General features: G+C 49.5%; 8 protein-coding genes across 8 annotated transcripts; 2 read left to right on the top strand and 6 right to left on the bottom strand.

Annotated features, from left to right (window-relative positions):
* Positions 1-896: 896 nt before the first annotated feature.
* On the bottom strand, positions 897-4,892 carry HO133_008468 (uncharacterized protein; the record flags this gene model as incomplete). The annotated part of the gene is made up of 1 exon (XM_037299334.1): positions 897-4,892. The coding sequence occupies one exon, from the start codon at positions 4,890-4,892 to the stop codon at positions 897-899; it is 3,996 nt and encodes a 1,331-aa protein (XP_037155335.1).
* A 1,176-nt stretch (positions 4,893-6,068) lies between these two features.
* Positions 6,069-7,882, bottom strand: HO133_008467 (uncharacterized protein; the record flags this gene model as incomplete). The annotated part of the gene is made up of 2 exons (XM_037299333.1): positions 6,069-6,969; positions 7,032-7,882. 2 exons carry the CDS (start codon positions 7,880-7,882, stop codon positions 6,069-6,071), a joined length of 1,752 nt encoding a protein of 583 aa, XP_037155334.1.
* Positions 7,883-8,420: 538 nt separating this feature from the next.
* On the bottom strand, positions 8,421-8,942 carry HO133_008466 (uncharacterized protein; the record flags this gene model as incomplete). The annotated part of the gene is made up of 4 exons (XM_037299332.1): positions 8,421-8,513; positions 8,582-8,648; positions 8,699-8,854; positions 8,923-8,942. 4 exons carry the CDS (start codon positions 8,940-8,942, stop codon positions 8,421-8,423), a joined length of 336 nt encoding a protein of 111 aa, XP_037155333.1.
* Positions 8,943-9,593: 651 nt separating this feature from the next.
* HO133_008465 (uncharacterized protein) lies at positions 9,594-11,126 on the bottom strand (the record flags this gene model as incomplete). Its single annotated transcript, XM_037299331.1, has 2 exons — positions 9,594-10,775; positions 11,088-11,126. The coding sequence occupies 2 exons, from the start codon at positions 11,124-11,126 to the stop codon at positions 9,594-9,596; spliced, it is 1,221 nt and encodes a 406-aa protein (XP_037155332.1).
* An 821-nt stretch (positions 11,127-11,947) lies between these two features.
* HO133_008464 (uncharacterized protein) lies at positions 11,948-14,846 on the top strand (the record flags this gene model as incomplete). The annotated part of the gene is made up of 2 exons (XM_037299330.1): positions 11,948-14,557; positions 14,610-14,846. The coding sequence occupies 2 exons, from the start codon at positions 11,948-11,950 to the stop codon at positions 14,844-14,846; spliced, it is 2,847 nt and encodes a 948-aa protein (XP_037155331.1).
* Positions 14,847-15,854: 1,008 nt separating this feature from the next.
* Positions 15,855-16,696, bottom strand: HO133_008463 (uncharacterized protein; the record flags this gene model as incomplete). Its single annotated transcript, XM_037299329.1, has 2 exons — positions 15,855-16,435; positions 16,588-16,696. 2 exons carry the CDS (start codon positions 16,694-16,696, stop codon positions 15,855-15,857), a joined length of 690 nt encoding a protein of 229 aa, XP_037155330.1.
* Positions 16,697-17,751: 1,055 nt separating this feature from the next.
* HO133_008462 (uncharacterized protein) lies at positions 17,752-18,876 on the bottom strand (the record flags this gene model as incomplete). Its single annotated transcript, XM_037299328.1, has 2 exons — positions 17,752-18,762; positions 18,811-18,876. 2 exons carry the CDS (start codon positions 18,874-18,876, stop codon positions 17,752-17,754), a joined length of 1,077 nt encoding a protein of 358 aa, XP_037155329.1.
* Positions 18,877-19,289: 413 nt separating this feature from the next.
* HO133_008461 (uncharacterized protein) lies at positions 19,290-22,666 on the top strand (the record flags this gene model as incomplete). Its single annotated transcript, XM_037299327.1, has 7 exons — positions 19,290-19,380; positions 19,451-19,561; positions 19,620-20,314; positions 20,523-21,378; positions 21,725-22,134; positions 22,237-22,379; positions 22,453-22,666. The coding sequence occupies 7 exons, from the start codon at positions 19,290-19,292 to the stop codon at positions 22,664-22,666; spliced, it is 2,520 nt and encodes an 839-aa protein (XP_037155328.1).
* Positions 22,667-23,984: the final 1,318 nt, after the last annotated feature.

Below are 23,984 nucleotides of genomic sequence, written 5' to 3'. Positions count from 1 at the left end.
CTTTAGCATTTGACCTTGACCTAGGACCACCGTTTGCAATTATCCACGCCTACTATCCTGTGATCTGACCTGGAGGTCCGTCCGGTTTCGAGCGTAGATTACAGCTTGAACCCTAACCACCACCACCACTGCGCCGCAAATGGTAGAAACAGCATTGCTTAACGGGACAAGGTGTCGAAGAAAGCTCTTTATAGAGCCGTGTTCTCCCATCGGTAGCTATGTGCTCGTGGTAGATGAGAAGCGCAAGGAGTGGTTAGGGGCAGGTCAATCAACCGGACCACTAGCGTCACCTTTAGCGACCTTCGAATCTATTATTCTTCTGGGCATTTGTTTACCGGTGTTTCAAAGGAAACCAGGACAGAAACCTCGAATAGGCATAGCGCTTCACCGCGCCGTGGTGACGAGGCGGAGCGGGAGAAGGTTCGGGGGTGGGGGACGGAGAATGATTTCCGCAGATTGAGGAGGATATCTAAGTTGGAGTCCACAGGGTGCAGTGACGGAAGTCAGAGGAGTGGGTTTGGGAATCTGAGGAGGGACCGCTGGTTGCCCAAATATGTGAGCGGGTTGAAGAGGAGATTTTGGATCCTTGTCCGACGTGTTAAGTGTGCAATTGTGGACCTGTGCCTACATAAGACCATAGTGAGGCACATGAACCAAGTAAAGGGAAGAAGAATTGTCACCAGCAATGGATTGGGCATCACTAGCTCCAGGCGATGTAAGGAAATTCGGTGATCTGGCAATATAGTGAGAGGATATGAGGAAAGCCATGAAATATTGAACAAGAGAGCTCCTTGTAGTCAATTACTGCGAGCTAGGAAGCGCCCCAATGCATTTATGTATGCTGCATGCTGCTGCTGTTACTCGTCTACTATACATTCTTCACTCCCCGCTTTAGTTTAAAAGCTCGCGATCTCAATCCAGCTTCCTAGGAATCCTAGCGCTTGTCCCTTTTCTCCCCTCATAATGTCTTCCCACTCAGCGAAGCTCAGTCTACCCGGTCCACCGCGTTCTTTATCCTCTGCCTCAAGTATATCCAGCGCAGCATAGTACATTAATGTGTTGGGATCCGCTAGAGCATCATCATTATCGTCGGGGTTCTGGTCTTGGCCAGAGTGGTGATCGGACAGGACGCCGTTCGTGGTTACTTTAGGTGTGAGTTCGAGAGTGGAGGTGGAGGTAGGAGTGTCCTTGTTGGATTTGGCCGAAGGTGTGGTGAGGCTGTTCGGTCGATTCTGGGGCAGTGTCGGGTCTGGGGTTGGAGATTTGGGAGGTTCACCCGAACGCACGGTCGGAATCCGTGCTTGTTCTGTATGGAGACTGTGTTGAGAAGAGGCCGATACTGAAGTTGCAATGTCGCTGGCGCCGTCTAGTTGGAGGTTCGTGGGAACTTCAAGGGTTCCATCGGGTCTATTCTGTGGGAGTGTCGGATCTGGTGGTTGCGATAGGGTGCTATAAGGGTTGCTAGAAGAGGTGGCAGCGTAGCCTGATTCAATTAGGAGGTCCTCTAGAGGCTTCTGGGCGATTGTCTCTTCTAGAGCTGAGGAATTGGCCTCGTTGAACGCTGTGACGGAGATGTGAAGATCTTCGAGCGCTTCGGGGTCTTCATTGGGCGTATTTTTGAGCTCCCCTTCCTCTTGCATGACTTCTCGGTCCGAATTTCCTTGGCTCCCACGCAGAACCTTCCACAACTTTTCCGTTTCATCAATGACTTTCTGTAAAGTAGCACCGCAACTGCTGCAGCCGTTAGCAGAAGCCGGCATCCCTCTACCGCAACTAGGACAAGCAACCGGCGGGTGCTTAGGACTGGTCGCCGTAAACCTTACTGCCTCTGCAGAGGGTTTACCGCATTGAGTGCAAAACCGGCCGGCCCAGATCCAGGACTCAACTCCCGATACTTTGCACCGAGAACATCGTTCCCCAGTTTGACTATCTAGTTCGCCTGCTTCTGTTCGTGACATAAATGCGAGGAATTCATCGGCGCCGAATGTCTCTTCGATCTCTTGGATACCCAGATAGCCCTCTTGCAAACTTTGTTGTTTGAGACGCCACCGCTTCTGGTAGATATCCATATGCTCTTTAATGTCCCTGGGGTCCTTCACGAAAGCGATAATTTCTGCCCGATGCCGGTCTCTCATGCGCCTTGTACGAACCGCCGCAAGCGCGAGGTCTTCCCTCAACCTGAAAACAGGGTCAAGCAGCTCGTTGAGTGCTTCTTGTGTGACCTGGTAGAGCACTTCGCGACCAACATCTTTGTCAGGCTCGGGTACAAAACCGCCCCAGCGTTCGTTCACGGGAATACTACGTGAAGAGATCGATGTTGCTCTGGATCGAGATTCGTGCTCGTCGTCGGTACCTACGTCGTCTCGAAAGCGGACCTTTGATGATGAGCGCGACCGACGTGAAGACGACGACGGAAGAGATTTGCGTTGCTCGTCTGCCGATCCTTGAGGACCCGGAACTTTGATCGCATCGCTCATGAGGCTGATGAGCGAATCAAATGTTGCAACGAAGTCAATAGCATCATGCTGAAGTGACCCATATCCCGACAAGTCCTCGGCGATTTCTTTACCGCCCCATTCATTAAAGATCATCTCAAAGACAACATCAATCAACTTTTCTGAAGACTCTAGAGGCCAATCCATAGCTTCAATGCATTCAATCAAACGCGTACGGAACTCGCCGGCTTTGCTGGATCCTAAGATACGTACGAGATCGTCCTTTCGTGACTTGTCATTCTCGCGCCGTGAAGCAGCATTGCCTTCGTCTTCAGATTCTGATTGTTTCTCTTCCTTAGCAGCGTCTCCGCCATCGAGATAGAAAGACTGCCTCTGTTTCCTGTTGCGAAGGGCGATTCGTCGGACGAATTGACGTTCTTGATGCTCTCTCGCGACCCTTTTATGAGCGGCGCGTCGAACGGCATTCTGATCCTGGACGCTAGTCACGTCTTTTAGCTCGTTCAGATGCGGGAACACCTTTTGGAGGTCCTTGCGGCTAATGGCCCCAGGAGGCCATTTGTCGTTCTTGATAAGATCTCCAATCCAGGGCCCAATTATTCCCTTCCGTTGAGTGTTTCCAAACCTGGCTGCTTCGGTGGAATCGGCGAGTACTTCATCGGGATTCGCCACCCCATGGTCTCGATCATCAACAGCCACTCCAATGTCGTCATGGATTTGATAATCACCGTACTCATCTTGTCTTTTACCCTCCCATGTTCTTGATCGCTCACCCGGCGGGATAGCGCCAGAGAATGCCGAGCTGATGGGCTGGCTACCGAGGACGATATCCCTAGCTCCATTTTCGGAGACGTCGTCCTCCATTGCGTTGACGATATCCAGCGTGAGCTCTTTAGTACGCGCATAGTATGCTCTGAACATTCGCAGGAAGTCTCGGCGATCAACAAAGCCGTCATTATTGATATCGTAGCCTTTGAAAACTCGCTTCCAACGTTCACCAGGGTTTTTACTAGTAAGAGCTGCACGTCCATGGATGAATTCTCCGAACCCAATCAATCCATCATTGTCCGTATCGTAGAAGGAGAAGGCGCGGTCGTAAATCAAATTTGGAGGTGGAGGGCGCGTCGATGTGTTTGGTACGAAGCATTTGTCAAACGTCCTTCTGTCGATTGCTAGGTTGTATTCACTGGGGTCGTCATCCCACTCGGTCGCTGCCAGACATCTGAATTGCTCCCAAAGAGCCTCAATTTCCACAGATTGATAACCAGTCTCCCCCTGGATTTTCTCCATAATCTCTTTGGGAATGCTGTACGTCACGGTGGTTGGCCTGCCAGTATACCAAACGGGTTGGGTCTGCCTCGAATTGCCAAGAAAAGGTGCTGGGATCCGCACTTTGTAAAAGAGGTGAGTTTTTGGGTGTATCTGCAGAGCTTCGCATGATTCGCACAGGTCGAAGTCCACACAATTAGAGCAACGATACCGTATTCCTTTTATAGGCATGGCATTGCAGCTATTGCATGTGACTCCGCGATGAACGTAGCTTTCTTTACGTGCCTGCTCCTCGGCTATGCGCCATAGTAGGTTACCGAGGTTTTGACCTTCCTTGCCGTCATCTTGGCCGTCACTGGTCCCACTCTCCTCACGCCAGGAATGTTCGCTGTCAACGTCTGCGACCGTCTCCCGTCCTTCGAGGGTCTGCATTGTCGATGCCAAGTCGCCATTGATGGGGTCCTGCTGATGGGACTGCCCTTCATCTACACGACCTCGACATCTGTATTCAATAAGCCGCTCCCACCACTCGATGCGTTCTGTAAGTATCCCCGCTTGGTGCCATTGCAACGCGGTATTAATGGTCTCAGCTGAGAAGCCGCCATTCTCTTCAAGTTGAGAAATGATCAAGCTCCGCTGTTCTTCTGTAACAGGACTCGGAGCAATATGCTTCCAGAAATAGAAACACAGAAAAGCCTCCTCTAGCTCTCTTCTAACGGTCGATGCTTCCTCATCACTGGCAGCGGCCACTCGAATGTCCTGCCCCAAAGGCATACAACGACGTAGTGGGGTAACAATGCGGGGTGTATTGCTTGCCGAGGAGATAAACAAGTGATCGCCGAATGTCTCCTGGTCGAAAGCCGCATTTGCAAGGAAGTCCAGAGACACGGGGACGGTACCCCAGGGAACATCCGGTATATATCTCGATCTCTCAGTAAGTCCAGGAGATAGATAATTGAAAACACTAGCGCTTGATTCTCTGCGTGGACGGTGCCGTTGCCTACGCGCATTTGAGCGTTGCAGCGAGACTCTTGGTGCTATCGACGAAGACCATATCTGCTCACGAATATAGTAAATGGCACATCCTGCAGCAAGGGCGGTCAAAGCTAGAATAGCAGGCCGATAGCGGGCAAGTGAAGGCGCCGCCCAGCTTGAATTTGGGCTTGCCATAGTCACCGAATGCGATCGAGATCATGATTCGAACGACATGTTAAACACGCAGAGTGAATCTTAACATTCAATGAGCGATCATACTGCAAAGTTGGGTTCCTGTTGATAATGAGAAATAACAACAGCCGGCATAAATATGGCGTGACACGGATGGAAGAAAAGCATAACTTTGATAGGGCTGAATGTCATGCATTACTCTAAAGTCTAAAGTAGCCTCCGCCGTCCTGCACTTGGAGCGCTTGCCGCCTGAGTACATATGTATTGAAAGACCTCTTGGCCTTGCTCTCAGCTCTTAAAGTATACACAATTTCACACAGGTTTGCTTTGGTGAGGTGCCGAGGTTCGAACACGTGTCGGCTTCCTTTTCGCTGAAATAAATTTGACTGCCGATCAAACTAGATTTATACGTGGAAGAATCAAGGCGGATCGTCTTACCTTTCACCGCCTTTGAGCACTGGTTTTCGATCCCTCATGGCTTGCACTGGTGGCACCATATCAGCGTCCTAAACAGCAACTCATGTATCAGTGTGCCAGAGGCTCCGTCTGGGCCTCTAAGCAAGCCTTTGCGTCAGACATGAACGAATCATACAAGTTTCCCACTTTGTGGCTCAAGTGTCTCGAGATGGCAACACGATATGTTGATAGGTCGAATCGCTAAGGTTCGGGTGTAAGCATGAAAGAGATTCAACTTTTCAGATTCGAAGATATTCCTCTCCTTGTCTTTACTGCTTGGTGGGATGCCTGTGGCTCAGCAATAGCGAAGTCAATTAGCATCTGGTATGGTAGGAGCCAGTGGGAGCGGGATTCAGGTGTGTTGAGAACGTCGGTGCCCGTTGCGGTTCTACGGTACGGATCATTCCAGGTCAGAATCTCACTCATCACAGAAAGTTTGATTCGAACGATTACGAACATGGGCCTGACCCGCTTGAAGTTATTCATATACGGCAAGGAATGATGTCGCCTTTCATGCTAATCTGAATTGAGCAATTCGTACTGTATGTATCGTCTACTCTTTTTCTTGACCTTTTCTCTTTGGTAATGCGCGTCCTGGAAGAGTGGATTGCGAGTCGAGTGAGACGAGTAGCCCTTGAGCATATAGTTGTAGAGAGCAGAAACATGTCGATAGTCTGGTCGTCGAAGCAGAGTTGCCATCATCAATCAGGCCCTTAATGGCTCTTAATCCCAATACTTGATAACCCCCTCCAACCCTGCTGTGACCACCCGACTCGTCGTTTGCCTGTTCCACTGCACACACGTGATCGCCCCTTCCCCAGCCCGAATTTTGTGATGCATCTTGCAAGTCTTATAATCCCAAAAACACACCCAACCTCCACTATCCCCACTAGATACCCAATCACCATTGGCGCTAATATCTATATCTATTGCATACCCACTTGTATTATGGCCACGGAACTCCTTCTTACGATTTTGGCGGAAGCGGTCAGTAGCAGCGTATACGACAATCTTGTTGTCGCCGCTTTGGAAGCAGACAGATTTCCCTGATGGATGAGGAGCTGCGGCTGTGAGGGCGAACATGTGAGGTTCAGCAATGAACTTGATCGGCACAGGGATGTTTAGTTCCCATGCTCTCAAGGACTTATCGTCCGAGGTAGTGATGAAGCGGCGATCTTCGTCGACAAAGGTGATGGTGTTGATAGGGCCGAGATGGTGGTCGTATTCTTGGGTCATTTCGCCGGAACGGGTGTCGTATTGAATTATCTTCTTATCCGACATGCCGGCCAAGAACTCGTATGGTGATGAAGGGTTGAATTTGATACAGTGGGGTATCGCACCGGTCTTGAACCGCGAGAGGCAGGCGCCAGTTTCCGTGTCCCAGATTTTCATAAAGCGATCGTATGAGCCACTGATGAACTGTGTGCCGGTAGGGTTGAAGTTGACGTCCGATACGGATTTCGTATGGCCGCTGTATGTTCGAAGGAGCTCGCGGTCGCGATAAACATCAAAGATCTTTATCCTGGCATCCGCAGACGCAGATAGGAGCAGGTGATTCGTGGAAGGAATGAATCGAAGAGCGTTGATAGGCTTTGTGCCATGCTTCCAAGTATGTATGAGCTTCCTAGATGCCGGTTAATACCATTGCCAAAAGGAGCAATGAGACAGGAGAGAAATGGAACATACTTCGGGTGGAATGTCCTCTCGAGCCCTTGTTCTTTGTACAGATCAATATCAATATCCCTTGGAGCATGCATATACGACCGTCCCTGATAATCGAACAGCGAGGTCCCATGGAACTCCGTCGTTTCTTGATTCGAGTGATCGTCCTGGTAGTCCGTAGCAGCCTTGTTCATGGGCGCCATGTTCACCGGAGCGACCGACTCATCCATGTATTCCTCATCACTTGCCAGCTCCTCCTCAGCTAGAGCTGCTTCGTCCTCGTACTGGACCTCCTCTTGATATTTCGCCCAAGGTCCCAGATATCGTCCCTCTCCGTCAACTATGCTGGGATCGCCTTTAACCTGCCTTTGCCGCTTTGCTCTCGAAGGTTTCATTTGAACAACATCTCGCCCCCCATACTTCTCTGCGCTTGCTAAATCCCCCACTAAAGCCCCATTTGCATTAGGCTCCTGCGCATATCCTCGAGACTGGAAAGTACGGTGCTGGTTTGTAAATGTGGCATCACTGATCGCAGCTTCTTCGGCGTATCCTGTGAGCACATTCTTTCTTTTCAGAGCGTTTCCTTCGGTGGCTTTGAACGGATTCGTGGGGCCTTGGGACGGGCGTGAGAGGTCTGCATAGGGAACGTTGTATGTGAGCGCGGTATTCGTGGGCTTAGCTAGCATCATCTGGAGTCGCATTGGATCCTGCACGGTGTTAGAATAATGGCTGAAATCTCGAGGCTGGTAGGACCAAACATCTAATGAGACCTCTGGAGCAGCGACTATATTGCTTGCAGCGGTCTTACGTGATTCTTGCCTCGGATTAGGGGACCCCTCGTCGCTGGAGGCATAGTCTGCGCCAAGGAGCGCCATAGCTGTGTGTGCGAGAAAATTGTGAAAGCAACGGTGTGGAATACAAATGTTTCAGCAACCTGGAGTGAAATTTGGTATCGATATTCCCGACGTTCGCAAATGCAAGATGCCGGAGTTTAGCCGCCTGTTGTAGAATCCCAAATCCACATGGCACGTTTTCAATATTCCAAATTCACTCGAATCTAAGCCCGAACATCTGGGACTTTTTCGAGGGAAGGGCAGAACAGGACTTATCCATGTACGAGAAGACCAGCTCGAGAGTTTAGCATTATCATTCACTTCCTCTAATGAAATACACCAGGTATCCATCATCAACATTACAAATAAGATTTCACACAATGTGACCAGTCCAAGATCCTCCTGCTGTACAACAGCTCCGTCATCCCCGTCTCTCTATGACTGATCTTGCTTCCAGGAAGCTGCAATATTGTGTAGTCCTTGAGCACGCGACCACCTTTACGCATTGATGCCAGTTGCAGATGATCCGCCGCCACTACCAGCCGCCTTCTCGCATGCTCCGATGTGCCTTCTCTTTGAGTCAATGCGATTCGTCCCTTATTAATGCCACTATCATGCTGTAGAGGTAGAAGAAGAACATAATCAGATGGAAGCCGAGCTTGATGAATGATTCCTAGTCTGCTGTTAGCCCACTGTCTTCTCACGAGACGCAGAAGTCGCAAAGAGAGGAAACATTCGTGCCTTCTTATGGACATTGAGCTTTCTGAATATCTCCGTCGCGTCGAGAAGATGTTGATTCTCAAAGATTCTGGCCTTCTGTCAGCACTTTCCTTCCGGCCGCGGTCCAGCAACGCTCACTTCTTTGCGTTGTATGCGAGTAATGGCAAATTGAGGACCAGAGCGATCCAGTAGCCATTGATAAGAAAGAGGACGGTAAGGAAGGCTTGTACTGCCGCTTCGGGCACGATGTAGGTATTCAGGCGGTTGCAAAGGTCGATAGGGTTGATATAGTCACTATAAAGACAGATTTGATTAGTATCCAGATCGCAGCATGCCCGAGGCAGAATAGCAGTATTGCTTACCATTCCAGATCGCTGTACATAATTGTGAAGAAAACTTGTAGGAATAGGTTCACGGCATTTATTAGTACCGCCAGAAGGTACAGCCATGCTTCGCCCGACATCATTTGGAATGTGGTTCGTCACTCGATATAATGTATCAAGATGCTCGCGGCGCTGGGTATTCGAGAATGTGAAGGCTTCCAATCGGTGTGTCTGGGCCGATAAGCCTGCGTGTGGGACGCCGTCACAAGCAGTGGAGCGTGTGTAGCTGGGCGGAAAAGTTGTAGTATACAATCTTAGTGATCGTGCTTCGAGAGGTGCGGCAAGTACTACACGACGTTGAAGTCGAATCGATGAGTGGTTGTTTAGGTACCTTGTTTCCCGGCTTGTGCTCCAGGTTCTGCCTACCTACGTACACCTAAAACTACTACTACTTTAGGGCACCGCGTTTTAGCGTTTCTCAGCACATACTCCTCCTTTTTACTTTACGCTCAAAGAAAATTGATACTCACGCGGTCCCCAGAAAAGAATCGAGGGCATATAGAATTGTCGACTCGGCTGTTCACAGAGATCTGTTCATTGAAGGGCAGCACCCCACAATTGCACTCTGATTTCTTATCAACAAACCTGGCAGAATCACGTGTATTCATTATCTCTCACCATATGTACAACAAATTTTTGAAGCTCGGATATCATGCGCTCTCCTCATCTGCTAGCGGCACAGTGCGATATCCTTTCTTCATGAACAACCTCATCTTCTCCAAACCTATCTCGAGCACATCCGTCTCGCAACAGAAGCCAAATCGTACAAAACCCTTGAAATCCTTTCCGTTCCCAAAGCACCTACTTCCTGGAACTAACATAACACTCGCATCCTCCATCAGCTTTTGGCAAAATGCAACATCATCCACAGGAGTTCCCATATGGGAAATTTTGATAAAGGCCGTCGTTCCGGCTACAGGCTTCACCCACTCGCAAGCCCACCTATGACTTTCCACGAACCTTTCGAGAATCTCCAGATTCCGCTTCGCGAGCTGAATGTTTCTAGAAAGTAGTGAATGTATACAATCGTTGTCCAAGGCATAGGCTGCAATCTGGTCGTCAAGCTGGCTCACACTGATCGTCGTATAGTCCCTGGCTTGGGCGCAAGCTTCTATGATCTCAGTACTTCTAGATGCAATCCAACCCACCCGTATGCCTGCTAGGCTATATGCCTTCGAAAGCGAGCCTGTGGCAATGGTCTTTGCGTACCCAAGTGAGAGGACTGAAGGGGGAAAGTCCGGGGATCCAGGAGAGATGGAGTGGAAAATGGGGCGGTAGACTTCGTCGGCCATTATTATGAGATCGTGTGCCTCAGCAACTTCGATTAGCAGATCGAGAGTAGATTTTGGCACGATGGCACCGGAGGGGTTGTGCGGATTGTTGATGATAATCATTCTGGTATTTGGTCGTATGAGACTTTTCAGATCTTCGATGTCCAATTGCCATTTCTTTGACTCCTCTGCTCTCCAATAGTCCACCTCGGCTCCTAATCTCTCAGGAATCTCATATAATTGTTGATAGGTAGGATAATGACATATCACATGGTCTCCTTTCCCAATGAGGCCATAGAAAACTGTCATATTTGCAGCAATCGCTCCAGGGGTAATCAAGATATTATCTGCTTGGAATGGCTTTTTGGCGGAATAACGGTTCGCCAGGTTTGTGCGTAGTTTTTCTGAACCGCGTATGGAGCCATAGGTAAGCTTCGTTGTTGAGGACCATATCTCGCTCGATTTGTCCTCTGAGAGGCCTCTGAGATCGTCAAGTGATATCGAGGCTACGCATGTTTCTGCAATGTTGTATCTGGCGTGAGTCTCATGAGCGTCCATCCACTGGGTTGTGGAATATCAGCTCCTGCTCGTAAGCCTCTAGGTATACATAGTGAACACTAGCAGCAGGACATTCTGGTCTCCAAAAGGCATGGTATGGTGCAAACAAATAGACCTCTGCTGACAGCTGCGGAGACAGCTTTACTGCAAATGCATGACTATTCGAATCGTAGAGGTGCCAAAACATTAAGCAAGGCACTGTACTACCCTATCGAGCAGGTCCTCGCGGAAGCGATTTGCGCTCCTAAGAATCTTCGCGAAATATACGCAGAACTACTAGAATTCACGCACATTAGGAGATGCTTGGAAGCTCACCTGCTCGACTGCGAAAGGCGCAACTTTCGCGATCGTCATGATTGTCAACCACGCCGTACCCAGAGCAGATGCAAGTCAAACGTTTCAGAGCTGCGGACAATGAGGTTGATGCGTGGGAAAGGAATTTTCTCGTTCCAAATTGCGAAGCTTTCTCCGAACGTCTTGCCAAGCCCCCCGCAGTCATGCGTCGCTTGCGAGCTCTGTCCTAGTCAAGAGCTCGCATGACCCACTTGCCACCCTAACTCTGCCTCAACCTTTCATCTTTCTTTTTCCATACCCTTCGAGAAGCAAGAGAGGAGTTGTGCTTTCGTCCAGTCCCTCTCCATGGTCTCAGTGCTGTTTTGAGGCAAAAGTTCACGTTATCGGTGGTTCCATAGGCTCCAGCCACCCGCCTCTTCTACAGATCTTCCACGATGATTATACGGCGGGTTGCGCTCGCAGCGCTCGGAACGTTGTTCTTTGGATGGCCTTCGTTCGCATTCCAGAATGTCTCAAGGTCCGATCTCTTTCAGTCGACTTATTCAATATACGACGACCGTCCGCTAGACTGCCCGCCCTGCTTCAACTGCAACCTCGAGGCCTTTCAATGTGCACAATTTGCTACATGTAACAAATACAATGGCAAATGCTCATGCCCTCCGGGCTTTGGGGGTGAGGACTGCGCAACGCCGGTTTGTGGCTCCCTGGCCATGGGTAGAGACAGGGCCCCAAGAGGCGGAGGGCAGTGTGAGTGTGAGGAAGGCTGGGAGGGCATAAACTGCAATGTATGCAAGTCAAATGAAGCGTGTAACGCGTTGATGCCGGAAGGCAACGGCGGTACATGTTATAAGGATGGCGTCGTGGTGAATGAAAACCACCAGATGTGTGATATTACCAACAGAAAAATTCTGGACCAGTTGAAAGAGCGGTATCCGCAAGCCACCTTTTCTTGCAACGCGGAGGACGAGACGTGCAACTTCCAATTCTGGGTCGGTCAAGAGGAATCCTTCTACTGCGCCCTCGATACTTGTTCCTATAGCTCAAAGAACGAATACGACAGGAATACTACAAGCTATAAATGCGAGCATATCAAGTGCGCCTGTGTTCCAGGTCGCATGCTCTGTGGAGAAGAAGGATCAATCGATATCGGAGACTTTCTGACGGAAGAGATCAAAGGTCCAGCGTCATTCTCATCAATCAGGACGGAGGGCGGAAGCAGCAAAGACGGGAGCAAGTTCGAGGAACCAGCAATGAACAATCTCATCAAGAGCGTGTTCGGAGACGAGTCTATTACCTTGCAATGCTCTTGGGGAGAGTGCCTATACCGAACAGACGTCCCAGGCTATACCAGGCCAGTCAAGAAGATCAACACACCGTTGATTGCTGGTGTGATTGCTGGATGTGCCTTATTTGTCGTATTGGTGATCCTGCTGGTTTGGTATTTGTCCAGGAGGCAGCTCAAACATGGACCCATTTATCTGTCAGACGATTCAGATGACGATCTGGCCCAGATGATGGCCGAACACAAACCAGCATCACTACAATTTGACGATGTGTCTTACAACCTAAACGGGAAGCAGATTCTGTCGGGTGTTCAGGGTATCGCCCTACCTGGCCAATTGATGGCTATCATGGGTGCATCAGGAGCCGGCAAGACTACATTCCTCGATATCTTAGCAAGAAAGAACAAGCGTGGTATTGTCGAGGGGAATCTCTACGTCAATGGGGAAAAAGTCATTGACAATGAATACCGAAGTGTTGTCGGTTTCGTGGACCAGGACGACACGATGCTCCCAACTTTGACCGTCCATGAAACCATCATGACGAGTGCTCTGCTTCGACTACCTCGAGACATGAGCATTTTGGTCAAGGAACAGCGCGTTTATGAAGTCGAGAAGCAGCTCGGAATCAGCGCCATTAAAGACCAGCTCATTGGATCAGAAGAAGGTAATGGACGTGGCATCTCTGGTGGTGAGAAGCGTAGAGTTGGAATCGCATGCGAGCTGGTCACGAGCCCCAGTATACTCTTTCTGGATGAACCAACAAGCGGACTGGACGCTTTCAATGCATTTAACGTAATTGAGTGTCTAGTAACGCTGGCAAAGAACTACAACAGGACGGTAATTTTCACCATACATCAGCCTCGATCTAACATAGTCGCCCTCTTCGACCATCTTGTGCTCCTCGCAAAAGGACGGACCGTTTACTCTGGACCGTATGCCAGTTGCCAAAGCTACTTTGACCGAATCGGGTACGCGTGTCCGCCTGGCTTCAATATCGCGGACTACCTTGTGGACCTCACCATGCATGCTCAGACAGCACATACGCCGACTGACGAGAATGGTCCGTCCGGGTTCGACGGAGGTAGCGAAGGTATGCGGACTGTCAACAGTAGCGTTCGCGCCGTCAAATCTATAGCTAGTGCTTCAAACATGAGCTTGGACAACAGCAGCTACGGGAGCTACAACGAGTCGAATTTTAGACCGAAAAGCAAACGCAAACAATCGCTGAAACAGCAGCAAGATCGTAAACTCTTCACACGGAAGAAGAGCAGCACAGGCGTAGAATCCCCTGCGACCCCAAAGACTGATGATGAGGCATCCGATCCTAATGACCGCAGGAACAGTGCAGACCTGATCAGGCTGTCAAAGCAAGAGGGCCAAGTACGCCCGCAAATTTTGGATGATCCACATCAACTTCCACCGCCAGCCTCAGGCACTGGTACTGGACTGGATGATCTTGTCTCGAGCTATGCCAGCTCAGACGTTGCTGGATCAGTTCGAGACGATATCAACGCTGCTGTCAGCAGTGCATCGAATGCAAACGGTTCATCCAATGGTCAGCCTAGTCATGCGAGAGTCGCATCAGGTGCTATGAAAGGCTACCGACGCGTGGGCTGGATCAGTCAATTCACGATTTTATCCCAAAGAACCTGGCGAAACCTTTACCGGAACCCTATGCTAATGCTCACCCACTACGCCATCGCTATCCTCCTTGCTGTTCTTTCCGGCTTTTTATTCTACGGATTGACCGACGATATAAAAGGCTTCCAAAACAGACTCGGCCTTTTCTTTTTCATCCTCGCCTTGTTCGGCTTCAGCACTTTAACAAGTCTCACGGTGTTCTCATCTGAGCGACTTCTGTTTGTACGGGAAAGAGCAAATGGCTACTACTCGCCTATTTCTTATTTCGCGGCAAAAGTTGTCTTCGACATTGTTCCCCTACGGCTCATACCTCCAATAATCATGGGAGCAATCGTATACCCCATGACTGGCCTAACGCCGGCATGGCCTGAATTCCTCAAGTTCATACTCATCCTAGTGCTTTTCAACCTCGCCGCAGCCGCCATATGCCTGTTTATCGGCATCGTCTTCAAGGACGGCGGTGTTGCGAATCTGATCGGCAGCTTGGTGATGCTTTTCAGCCTGCTCTTTGCAGGTCTGTTGCTCAACCACGATGCAATACCGAAGGCAGCACTGTGGCTGCAGACCGTAAGCATTGTTTTTCACTACCGAATAAGAACTCTGTGCTAATGTGCTACAGCTCTCGATCTTTCACTACGGTTTCGAGGGTCTCATCGTCAACGAAGTCACATTCCTTACTCTCGTCGATCACAAATACGGTCTCGATATCGAAGTGCCTGGCGCATCTATCTTGAGTGCGTTTGGGTTCGACAACCTCGCTTTGTGGAAGGATGTCATTGGTCTCGCCATTTTCTCTGGCTCTTTCATCGTGATCGCCTATGTCGCTATGCATGTATTATTGGTTGAGAGGAGGTAATGTCTGGTTAATTCCATACATGTCAAGCTGTATGTATGTACTGGTGTGTGTTTGGCATCTGGGCGCGGAGTTTCGCATCCAAAGCATTCTTGGGCGCACATGTACCATCATCTTCTCAAGCGTGATATCATCAAGACCTTCAATATCGCGCACCAAATTGAGGATATCTAATCTTCTTCGCCGATCATACTTTCATTTTGGTGGTTCGTTTTCGTTTATGCACGATGTCGTGGTCTCCCGCAAATCAGAAGCGTACCTAGGATACCTGCCGTTCGCCACCGGCGGGAGCCATTTTCCAGAACGAAAATGCCTCAGTCCACAGACGGCTGTGTTTCCTATTCATCGCAGAAAAAAAGGTATAAGATGGACTGCTTTGCTGCCTTCTTTCCTTGAAGTCCCGGAACTTTGAAAAAAAAAAGTACTAAAAAATCAATTCTTTCACCCAACGCCTCGCAACATACCAACCTACTACTATCTCTCCCACGCCCAAAATCCACACCACCGACACTCAACGCTCCTCGCACCGCCGTCCCCATCTCCCATACCTACTCCGTCCTTCACTCCGACATCCCCATCTCTCTCTCTCTCTCTCTCTCTCGATCCACGGAAACCGAGACACCCGGACTGCCCGATTCCCGACAATGTCTCGACGCTACCACGGCTTCTTCGGCGTCTATTCCCACTTCCTCGCCGTCGCTTTCGGGCTCGTGGCCATGCTTTTCGAGGTGCTGTGAAGGAGATGGGCGAGCAAGTGTACGACGAGGTGTAGTGTTCGGGCGTGCTTGGACGCGCAGTGCATTGAGCTGGCGGAATGGGATTGGGCAAGGACTTTATGATGATGATGGACTATCACGAATCTATGATGATGATGAGACGGTCGAAAGGAATTCTTTTGCGAAATTGCCCTGTGTAATTGCTCGACATAGCTATAGATGCGCCGTGTAATACTGTTTTGTTAACAGAATGCCATGTTCACAGCGCACTAAGCATCCGAGAAAGCACGTCTAGTCATCCACAGATTCTCCCACCCGCAACGGTTCCTCTCCCCCGAAGCGCCCTGCCTGCATACTTGATTCCCTTCTCCATCTTAATCCCTCCATTCCCATCTCCTCTTCGCTGCTTACTTACAGTAGCTGCAGCATGCACTGGCAATAGTTCACCTCCGAATACCGTGTCTGGCCTGAATACCGTGTCTGGTATATCCAAAGGCCCATTCGGATCAAAAGGCGGGTACAGCACAGACGAAGGCAGAGCATTCGATGATGGCAAACCCACAGCATACTGCCGACGGATCTCCAGTAAGCGGACTTCGTGCTCGATTTCTAGTTTCTGCGCTGCAGCTTTGCGCGCCATATCGGCTTCGTGGCGGGCTTGCTTGATGGATTCTTCTTCTTCGAATGCGAGACGTTGCGGTAATTTTGGGGAAGTGTCTGTGAGTTCGAGTGATGATAAGCGGGTAGGGTTCGAGGACTGGGTGCTGTGGCGCTGAAGAGAGTCAAAGCGGAGGTTTGGTCGACTTTGTGGCCTGTCCCAATCTTTTCGTGCCCTGTACAATCCTTGCTGACGCTCTCTGGCATGGTCCCTTGAATCTGAAATCAACATTCTCTTAGGGGCAAGCTTGGATGGAAGAAAGTATTATGTACCTAGACAATTCCAAAGGCCGCGATCTTCCATCTCTACCAACAAAAAATTCTGAGCAGTAAGCCACGTTGTGGCCAGTGTGACCACAGCTGACACAGACTTGAATGCAGGCGGACGTGAAGTGCCTTTTTGAACGACAGCCGCGACATCTCATCGGTAGAGGACAGTCGTCGTGACTGTGTTGGTCTCCGCATCCGTAATTGTCGCATGTGTAGTTTTTGCGTGGGCGGTAGGTGTCAATTGCCCAGGATGAAGACACTGGAGAGCGTGAACGTGACGAGTACAGCTCATTGTAACTAAGTAGACGCCTGGAATGATCTCTGGGTGGAGTACGAGATGGCCGACGCTTTGAGCGTGGAGGTGGCGAAGAATGGAGCAGTGGAGGAGGGGATAGTGTCCTCGAATGGTACCGCTCGCCTCGGGAATGTGTTAGAGGAGGACTGTCACCTCGTCGCCACTTGCTATTCTTTGTGATGCTATCCGAGATAGATATCCTTGCCTCGTCAGAACACGTTGCTCCCGGCTCAGAGCAGGTAATCGAAGGTGTGAGATCGAAGTTGTGGTGACGGGATGTGCCCATGAGGCTGTCATTGTATGGGGTTAGACGCCCTGCTGATGGCATTGCGTCATGGGCAGAGCGGTTGGTGGGTCTGGAGTACAAGAAGGCGAGGTCTTCTTCTTGTGAGGTGAGGTGGGGGAAGTAGTTGGAGTAGTCGCGTGGCTCCTTGGTCAAGGAACCCATTGCTGTGGCTAGAATTATTAGGATGGCGGGACTGATGAGGTGAAACAAAGAGATAGAAGTGGAGTGTATCGGTGTAATCAGTGAGTAAATAAAAACCTATGATAGGCGGAAGATCTTACATTTCGGAGCTGATACTTCCTTCCCATTTCTTTCTACTACCGAAACCTGTCTTGTAACTCCCGTTCCTACCTCGAATAAGCAATCTGACGCGGAAAACTGCGTAGAGGAAATTTAAATTGGGCAACTTATGGTTCTCTACCTGTCAGCTTTATAATCACGTGATGGCTCAGCAGAAACATCCAGCTAAAAGATCTTCCTTGCGCTGTTCCATGTTTCCCCCAGTCGGTTGGGTTCTCATCTCACGAGGGTTTCAGAAGACAGTGACCCCATTGGTGTTAAAGCTTTCATGGGCATAGTCCCATGTGTTCTTCAGCTCTTGCGCCGTCTTTCTAGATGCTCTGATGCTTATGAGCTAACTTTGTACATACCTCTCGATCTTCCCTCAAAAATGAGCCTTGCCCACTACATCCTCCTCATCACATCCTCAATCACCTCCACCGTTCCTGCCTTTCCACCCATATCCGGCGTCAGCAACTTCCCTTCATCCAAATTTGCATCTACCGCCGCATACACCTTCGCAGCAGCTTCTTCATGCCCCAGAAATTCCAGCATCAGAGCCGTACTCCTAATCGTAGCAATTGGATTCGCAATCCCTTTACCCATGATATCTGGTGCACTACCATGACATGGTTCTCCTATCACGAAGCCATCGCCCACATTCGCGGATGGCACAAGACCAAGACTTCCAACCAGGGCAGCTGCGCCGTCTGAGAGGATGTCACCATAGAGATTTGGGGCGACAATTACGTCGTATGAAGAAGGTTGGCGGAAGAGTTTGTAGACCATGGAGTCGACGATCTGTTCTTCGACATCTACTGACTTGTATTTTGGATCGGCGAGAGCGGCACGAGCAGTTTCTCTGAACAGACCGTCAGTTTGTGAGAGGACGTTGCTTTTGTGTGTGATGGTGATTAAAGGACTTGAGTGCACGCTCTGAACTCCGGTATCTCTGATTTTCTGCCGCCTGAGGGCAATCTCGCCAGCCATAGACGCTATTCGATGGCTTGCTCGTTCAGAAATGCGCTTGATAGCCTCGGCGACTTTGCCTGAGCCATCCGAGGCTTCGTATGTTCGCTCCTCTTTGACATACAAATCTTCCGTATTTTCGCGCACGATGACCAAGTCTATCGGCATCTTAGATGAGGCTGTAGTCTTGACAGGTCGTACATTGGCATAGAGATCCATTTTTTTCCGTAAAGCGACAATAGGCGAGGAGTAGCCGGCGACTTTGGTGGTTGGGGAGCTGACGGCTCCAAAGAGGGCGCCATTGCATTCTTTCTTCAATGTCTCAACCGTTCTGTCTGGGAGGGCGTTGCCCGTTTGCTGAAACGTTTCGTAACCAGCGGGGAGATCGAGGAAGGAGAGGTCGAGTTTGAAGGTGCTTGCAATGGCTTCCAGTACTCGTCGGCCTGCCTGTGTCAGTCAGGATGGAAGCCATAACTACAGAAATGGCATGCTTACCGGTATGACCTCACGGCCGATACCATCACCAGGTATCAAAGCTATTCGTAGCGACCCGGAAGCCATTGGTGAGTGTGTGTAGAGATAAATGCCTGTTTGGATTAGAAAATCCAGCGCCAGGAAGACAGAGATCTGCCTCGGCCTCACTGTGATCTAGCGTGTCTTGGCAGGGGCTGCTATCATAAGTAATGTAAGGTATTTTCTCCTCAGCTAGTTGTCTTATTCAATACCGCTATACGTATATGACCCTGCCTCTGTACCGGTTCAGACAAGAACTTGAGTACTAGTACGTAGAGGACTCAAGTACTCTACGCTTGAGTTTGACTGCGGAGTTTAACTTCTTACATGCCCTATCCACGACTTGAGAGCACACACGTAGCACGCAAATCTAGGTCGTCATATGAGGGACAAACCTTTTCAAACCCGCGCTCTTGTATGTACATGTGATAACAGAGCAGAGCATAACAGGAGCAGTAGCTATGATCGGAGCACTGGGCAAGATCCTAGATGAAGTCCAATTCGGACCATATAAGCGGAAGGTGAAAAAGTATCTCGATGAAGCCAGAGCAGGTCAGTCAGTAGAGACTTTGATCTACAAGATTTGACTCTGGTTTTGCTGACATGAAGTTACAAAATTCAGACTCGGTCCTCGAAGATCTCAAAAAAGCACTTGCGCCGAGGCTTAGGGGGGTAAAGAGTCTGTGGACGACATTCGACACCTACTGCGTCGAAGACTCCTCTCAGCAGCCATGTCAGTCACAACCAGCCACCAGAATAGAGCCCGCTACGGTAATTAACAATAAATCCAGACTGGAACGACAACAGTTTCAGAAAATACTTAGAGAAATTGTATCCTGATGTCGCTATGTCCGAGGCCTCGATCCAGCTGCTATGGAGATGTTTCTACTTCTACGCCTATCACCCGTTTCCACGCGATACTACTGACGGAAAATTGGATTCGGCGGCCTTCCAGCGTGCTGTAGCTTTACTAGTCGTCCAAGGCACGGATATTTTGGGCACGCAGGACGGAGGTGATTACTTCTGGCGCAACGACGATGCTTATTTCCGCAAAGCCAACTTCGAAAGTATTTTCAGAAGTATTGGCCTCCCAGAGAATACAGACCGGCCGTCCAACCATCTGGATTATGACTCAACATCTATTTTGGAAGCTGCCATGGACGTATTAGCCATGACGCAGCCTCACACAGTAAGCTTGGCTCCGTCGCCGGATCAGCTTCGACCTGCAGCCCAAAAGCTCCTTGGTGAAGGTGCTTCTCAAAGGCGATATCGGATAGGTCGCGAAGACTTATCGGCATTACTGAGCTTACTGCTACGGCTGAGGCTACGCGAAGCTAAGTGGGGATCACGCTTCCATTTTGGTACTATTGGAAAAAGAGATCCTGGTAATGAAGAACTGGCTGATATACTGGTGAGAGGACTGGGTGAGAATCAGGACGAGGAGTATCTTACGTCTGGTCAAATTATAATGTCAATGGATCTACTGGTAAGTCTGGACCTAGTGGCACCAGGGGGTCCCAGTTGTCATGCCGGTTACTGCTCGCTTCAACGATTATTTGGCCTTGAGCTTTTGCTGGTCAAATCATTCAACGGCTTTTCATGATCTCGTGATAGCTGGCAGTACCCGACACGACTTTCCTTACCCCCTGGTGGTGGTACCTGTCTCAGTGTTCGGCACGTCTAATCTTTCACAGCCAAATTTGCAGCTACAGTTCCACCAGCTTTGGGCCGTTCTTTTTCAACCACCCATGACCGCAGATGATAAAGCGCCATCCCAGATCCCCGGAGCTATACCCAACCATATACTTGCAGCTATTTCACTATTCATACCTCAACCCAAGATCTCCAGCCACTCCCAGCCAACGACACAGGACATGCGAATCTCTCTGGAAGACTCTTTCCCCCCGTCGCAGAGATCATATGACCCAACAGTAACACGTCTCGTCCAGTCTCTCGTCCAAGACCCACATCCCCATCTCATACTGCTTACCAGCAACGCAACAGCAACGACACCGCTCACAGTAATCGGAGCATACTTTCCTAGGCCGCTCTCCAACGCCAAAGGGGAGAAGCGTGAACCCAAGACCAGCACTCCGCATTTACTCTTCCAGCTACGGCCTAATTTCCGACTTCTCCGATGGAACGGCCCTCACATGCTCCTTACCCAAATCATAAACACAGAAGACGACGCACCATTGTTAAGAGCTGTTGCAGCAAGTGACGAACCGCCTCTAGAGTCCACGAAAGCCTACAGGATCGGAGACCCTGAAAGAAAAGGCGCTGGCTTGTGCATTGATCCAGAGACGAAGTCAGCGACGCTGACGAGCAACATCACAGATACCGATAGCGGCAAGGTTGTTGGGTATAAACCGGTGTACATGACCGGTAACGATAATGACATAACAGCTTATAGTAACTGGGAGGTAGCTGTCAAGATCGACCATTTCGAGATCTTCCGCGTGAAGGTTGGTATAGATGCGCATGTTGCTTCCGAGGGAGCAAAGGATCAGAATCAATACGCACAGGATGCAACACAAGAGAAGATTCAAGGTGAGGAATTATCGAAACGGATTCAGGGGTTTGGCTCTACCTCATGTTAGAAGAGGGTTGGGGGATGCGGCCACTCTCGCCACTGTACCTCTCTTGACTGCTGCTACTTGGGTCTCGGCGTATTGTCAAGCTGAATGGTACCGCACCAACATGTTTATGACACAGGCGAACATGGACTTTTTGGTACCTTAAGGTTCGTACATTTCGGAGTAACTCTTTCCTGCTCACCCAATCCCGAGTTGCAAAACACATTTTCAGAGAAGAAGGCTTTTTCTACTCCCGAAACCTGTCTTGCGAGCCTGAAGTTTGTCTTTGAAAAGCAACGCTGACTCCGAAACGTGCGCAGGGCTTTACGCCATGATTGTCATGTACAAGACTGGTGGTAGCGAGCAGCCAGAGAATGGCATAGAACGGGTTGATCTGGGCGCCACTGCAATTGCGAAGTATGGCAGAGACGCTCAGCCAGATGCAACTGTGGCTGAACCAGGAAGTTCAGAGAAGCCAAGAATGCTGGAGGACGTCAAGGAGAAGATGAAGCAGCTCCGCCTTGCCAGTGGCGAGACTCACGGCGAGGCACAGATGCCTGTCCCTTGCGCACGGCTCATCTTTCCTGCCCTTGACGCTGCTGGACTTGCTTCCCCTGCTGCGGAAGAAGAACGCAATAGCGATGGTATAGGCAGTAGCATCATGGCTAAGTCAAAAAGCGCGTCCAAATTCCTCAACGACTACTATGATCGCCGAGCGCAGGCATCTTACGTATGTTCTTGCCAACCGGCCACCACCTCACTTCACTTTTCCCGCACATCTTCTCCCTCTATTTTTCATCAACTTGGGATATATCTGACGAAATCGTCACAGGCCTATCAGAATCCAGAGTCCACCTTGACCGCTCAAGCAGCCCCTGCGGCGCCAAGATTTAGATCGCGCTTTGCAGACCCCAATCATGCAACCAACACGCACTTCTTCACACTGATTACAGGCGGCAAATTCAAAGCCGAGCCGTAAGCCCACCTCTCCGAATTTTACTCTCATTATCACTCTCTTCATATCTGTTCTCGCCTAACGACAACTTAGATTGGGTCGCCGTCGATATGAGCGCGCGCAACGCCAAGCGGCGGAGAAACGCGCACAAGGTATCAGAGAACAGTCAAGCAAGCGTCTGCTGCAGGAGAATGTGCATTATCTGATGGTGGTGAACAAGCCAACGGAGGAGGAGTTGTTGAAGGCGAAGAGGGACATACAAGAAGCAAAGGAAAAGAAAGCGGCGAGCAAGAAGCACCAATCTTAGGAGCACAAAAATTTGGCAAGTATAGATTTCAAGCCTGCTTCTCGTTCCAAATGGTATCATACAATCTTATGCTGGATTGTATGCTTTAATTTGCAGGTATTGGCTTTGTTTCGGCCGTTCAGGTCACCACGAACCTTGGGGTCAGGACGGGACGAGGACTCTCGTTCTCTTTATAGCTTCTTCTTCGGCATCTTAATCGTGCCTAATATCCGCACCACTCGCATGGCGCAAGCTCGAGGCCGCGCTTGCTTGACAGGCATGGAGCGCTCACCCACCCATGCCAAATCTGGATCCACGAAAGCCCGTACGACTTCCATGCAGCATTCGGCGCGGGGAACATCTGTATCATCATCTCGCTAACTCCTTCCACGGCGGATATCGCGGCCACACCAGCAATGGCAAGAGCAAGCAAGGAACCCGACGGACCAGCAACCTTGAGAGCCTCGCCATCCTTTTGGAATATAGTCACACCTGTCACCGTACTGAGAACAATCATCTGTAGCCATGTACGAGACAGACCGTATCGTAGAATGGGTGAACGAACGAGTATCTGCCATCCGCAAAGCACTTGCCTACGTTGCCGTTAGAACGGAGAGATCTTTCAAGAACCGCGATCCTTCTACCTCAGCTCCGGCTCTCTTTCCATCATTGAGGCTTCTTGAAAAGAAAACAAGGATAATTGTCGAGCATATAGCAACGCATGGAATATAAAACCGAAAAGACGGCGCCGGAACAACAGACCGGGGTTCGTAATCGTTGCAGAAATGCAGCAGATTCGACCTCGAGGAGAAACGTCAGCAAGAAAAAAAAAAAAAATACATTCGTAGAGGGCAGCCTGCAGTCTAGGGATGCGTAATGACTGACATTTGACCCCTATGACAGTCATGTGACGGTCATACGGTGACAGGCCGTTTGACCTGACAAATGACAGCGCTAACCCGAATAGGTTAGATTTTAATCAGTATGAGGTTTAGTCGAATATCGAATATCCTCGTATCTCCTTAACAAAGCACTCAATATTCACTTATCACTCTCATTTCTACACTATTATATAGTTAAATAAAAGTTCTACTATCAAATATAGCTAAGCCTATAATATTTCTATTAGATACGCTTATTTATAATACTTTTAATTAATATATCGATTAATAAAAAGAAGAAAAAGCGAGTTCGCTATTAATATTACTCGAAGAATTTAATAAAGTATACTTCACGTCAGCGAGACTATCTTATAAAGTGTTAAATTTATCTAAAGACTATAAAGGAGTAATAATAATCTAATAGCATCACACGTAAAGTAGCTATTATAGAGAATAAG

The sequence above is a fragment of the Letharia lupina genome, assembly GCF_014066315.1.
Source record: "Letharia lupina isolate WasteWater1 chromosome Unknown contig_5, whole genome shotgun sequence".
NCBI classification, from domain to species: Eukaryota; Fungi; Ascomycota; class Lecanoromycetes; order Lecanorales; family Parmeliaceae; genus Letharia; species Letharia lupina.
The sequence above is the reverse complement of the archived record's forward strand: the minus strand, read 5'-3'. Positions and strand labels throughout refer to the sequence as shown.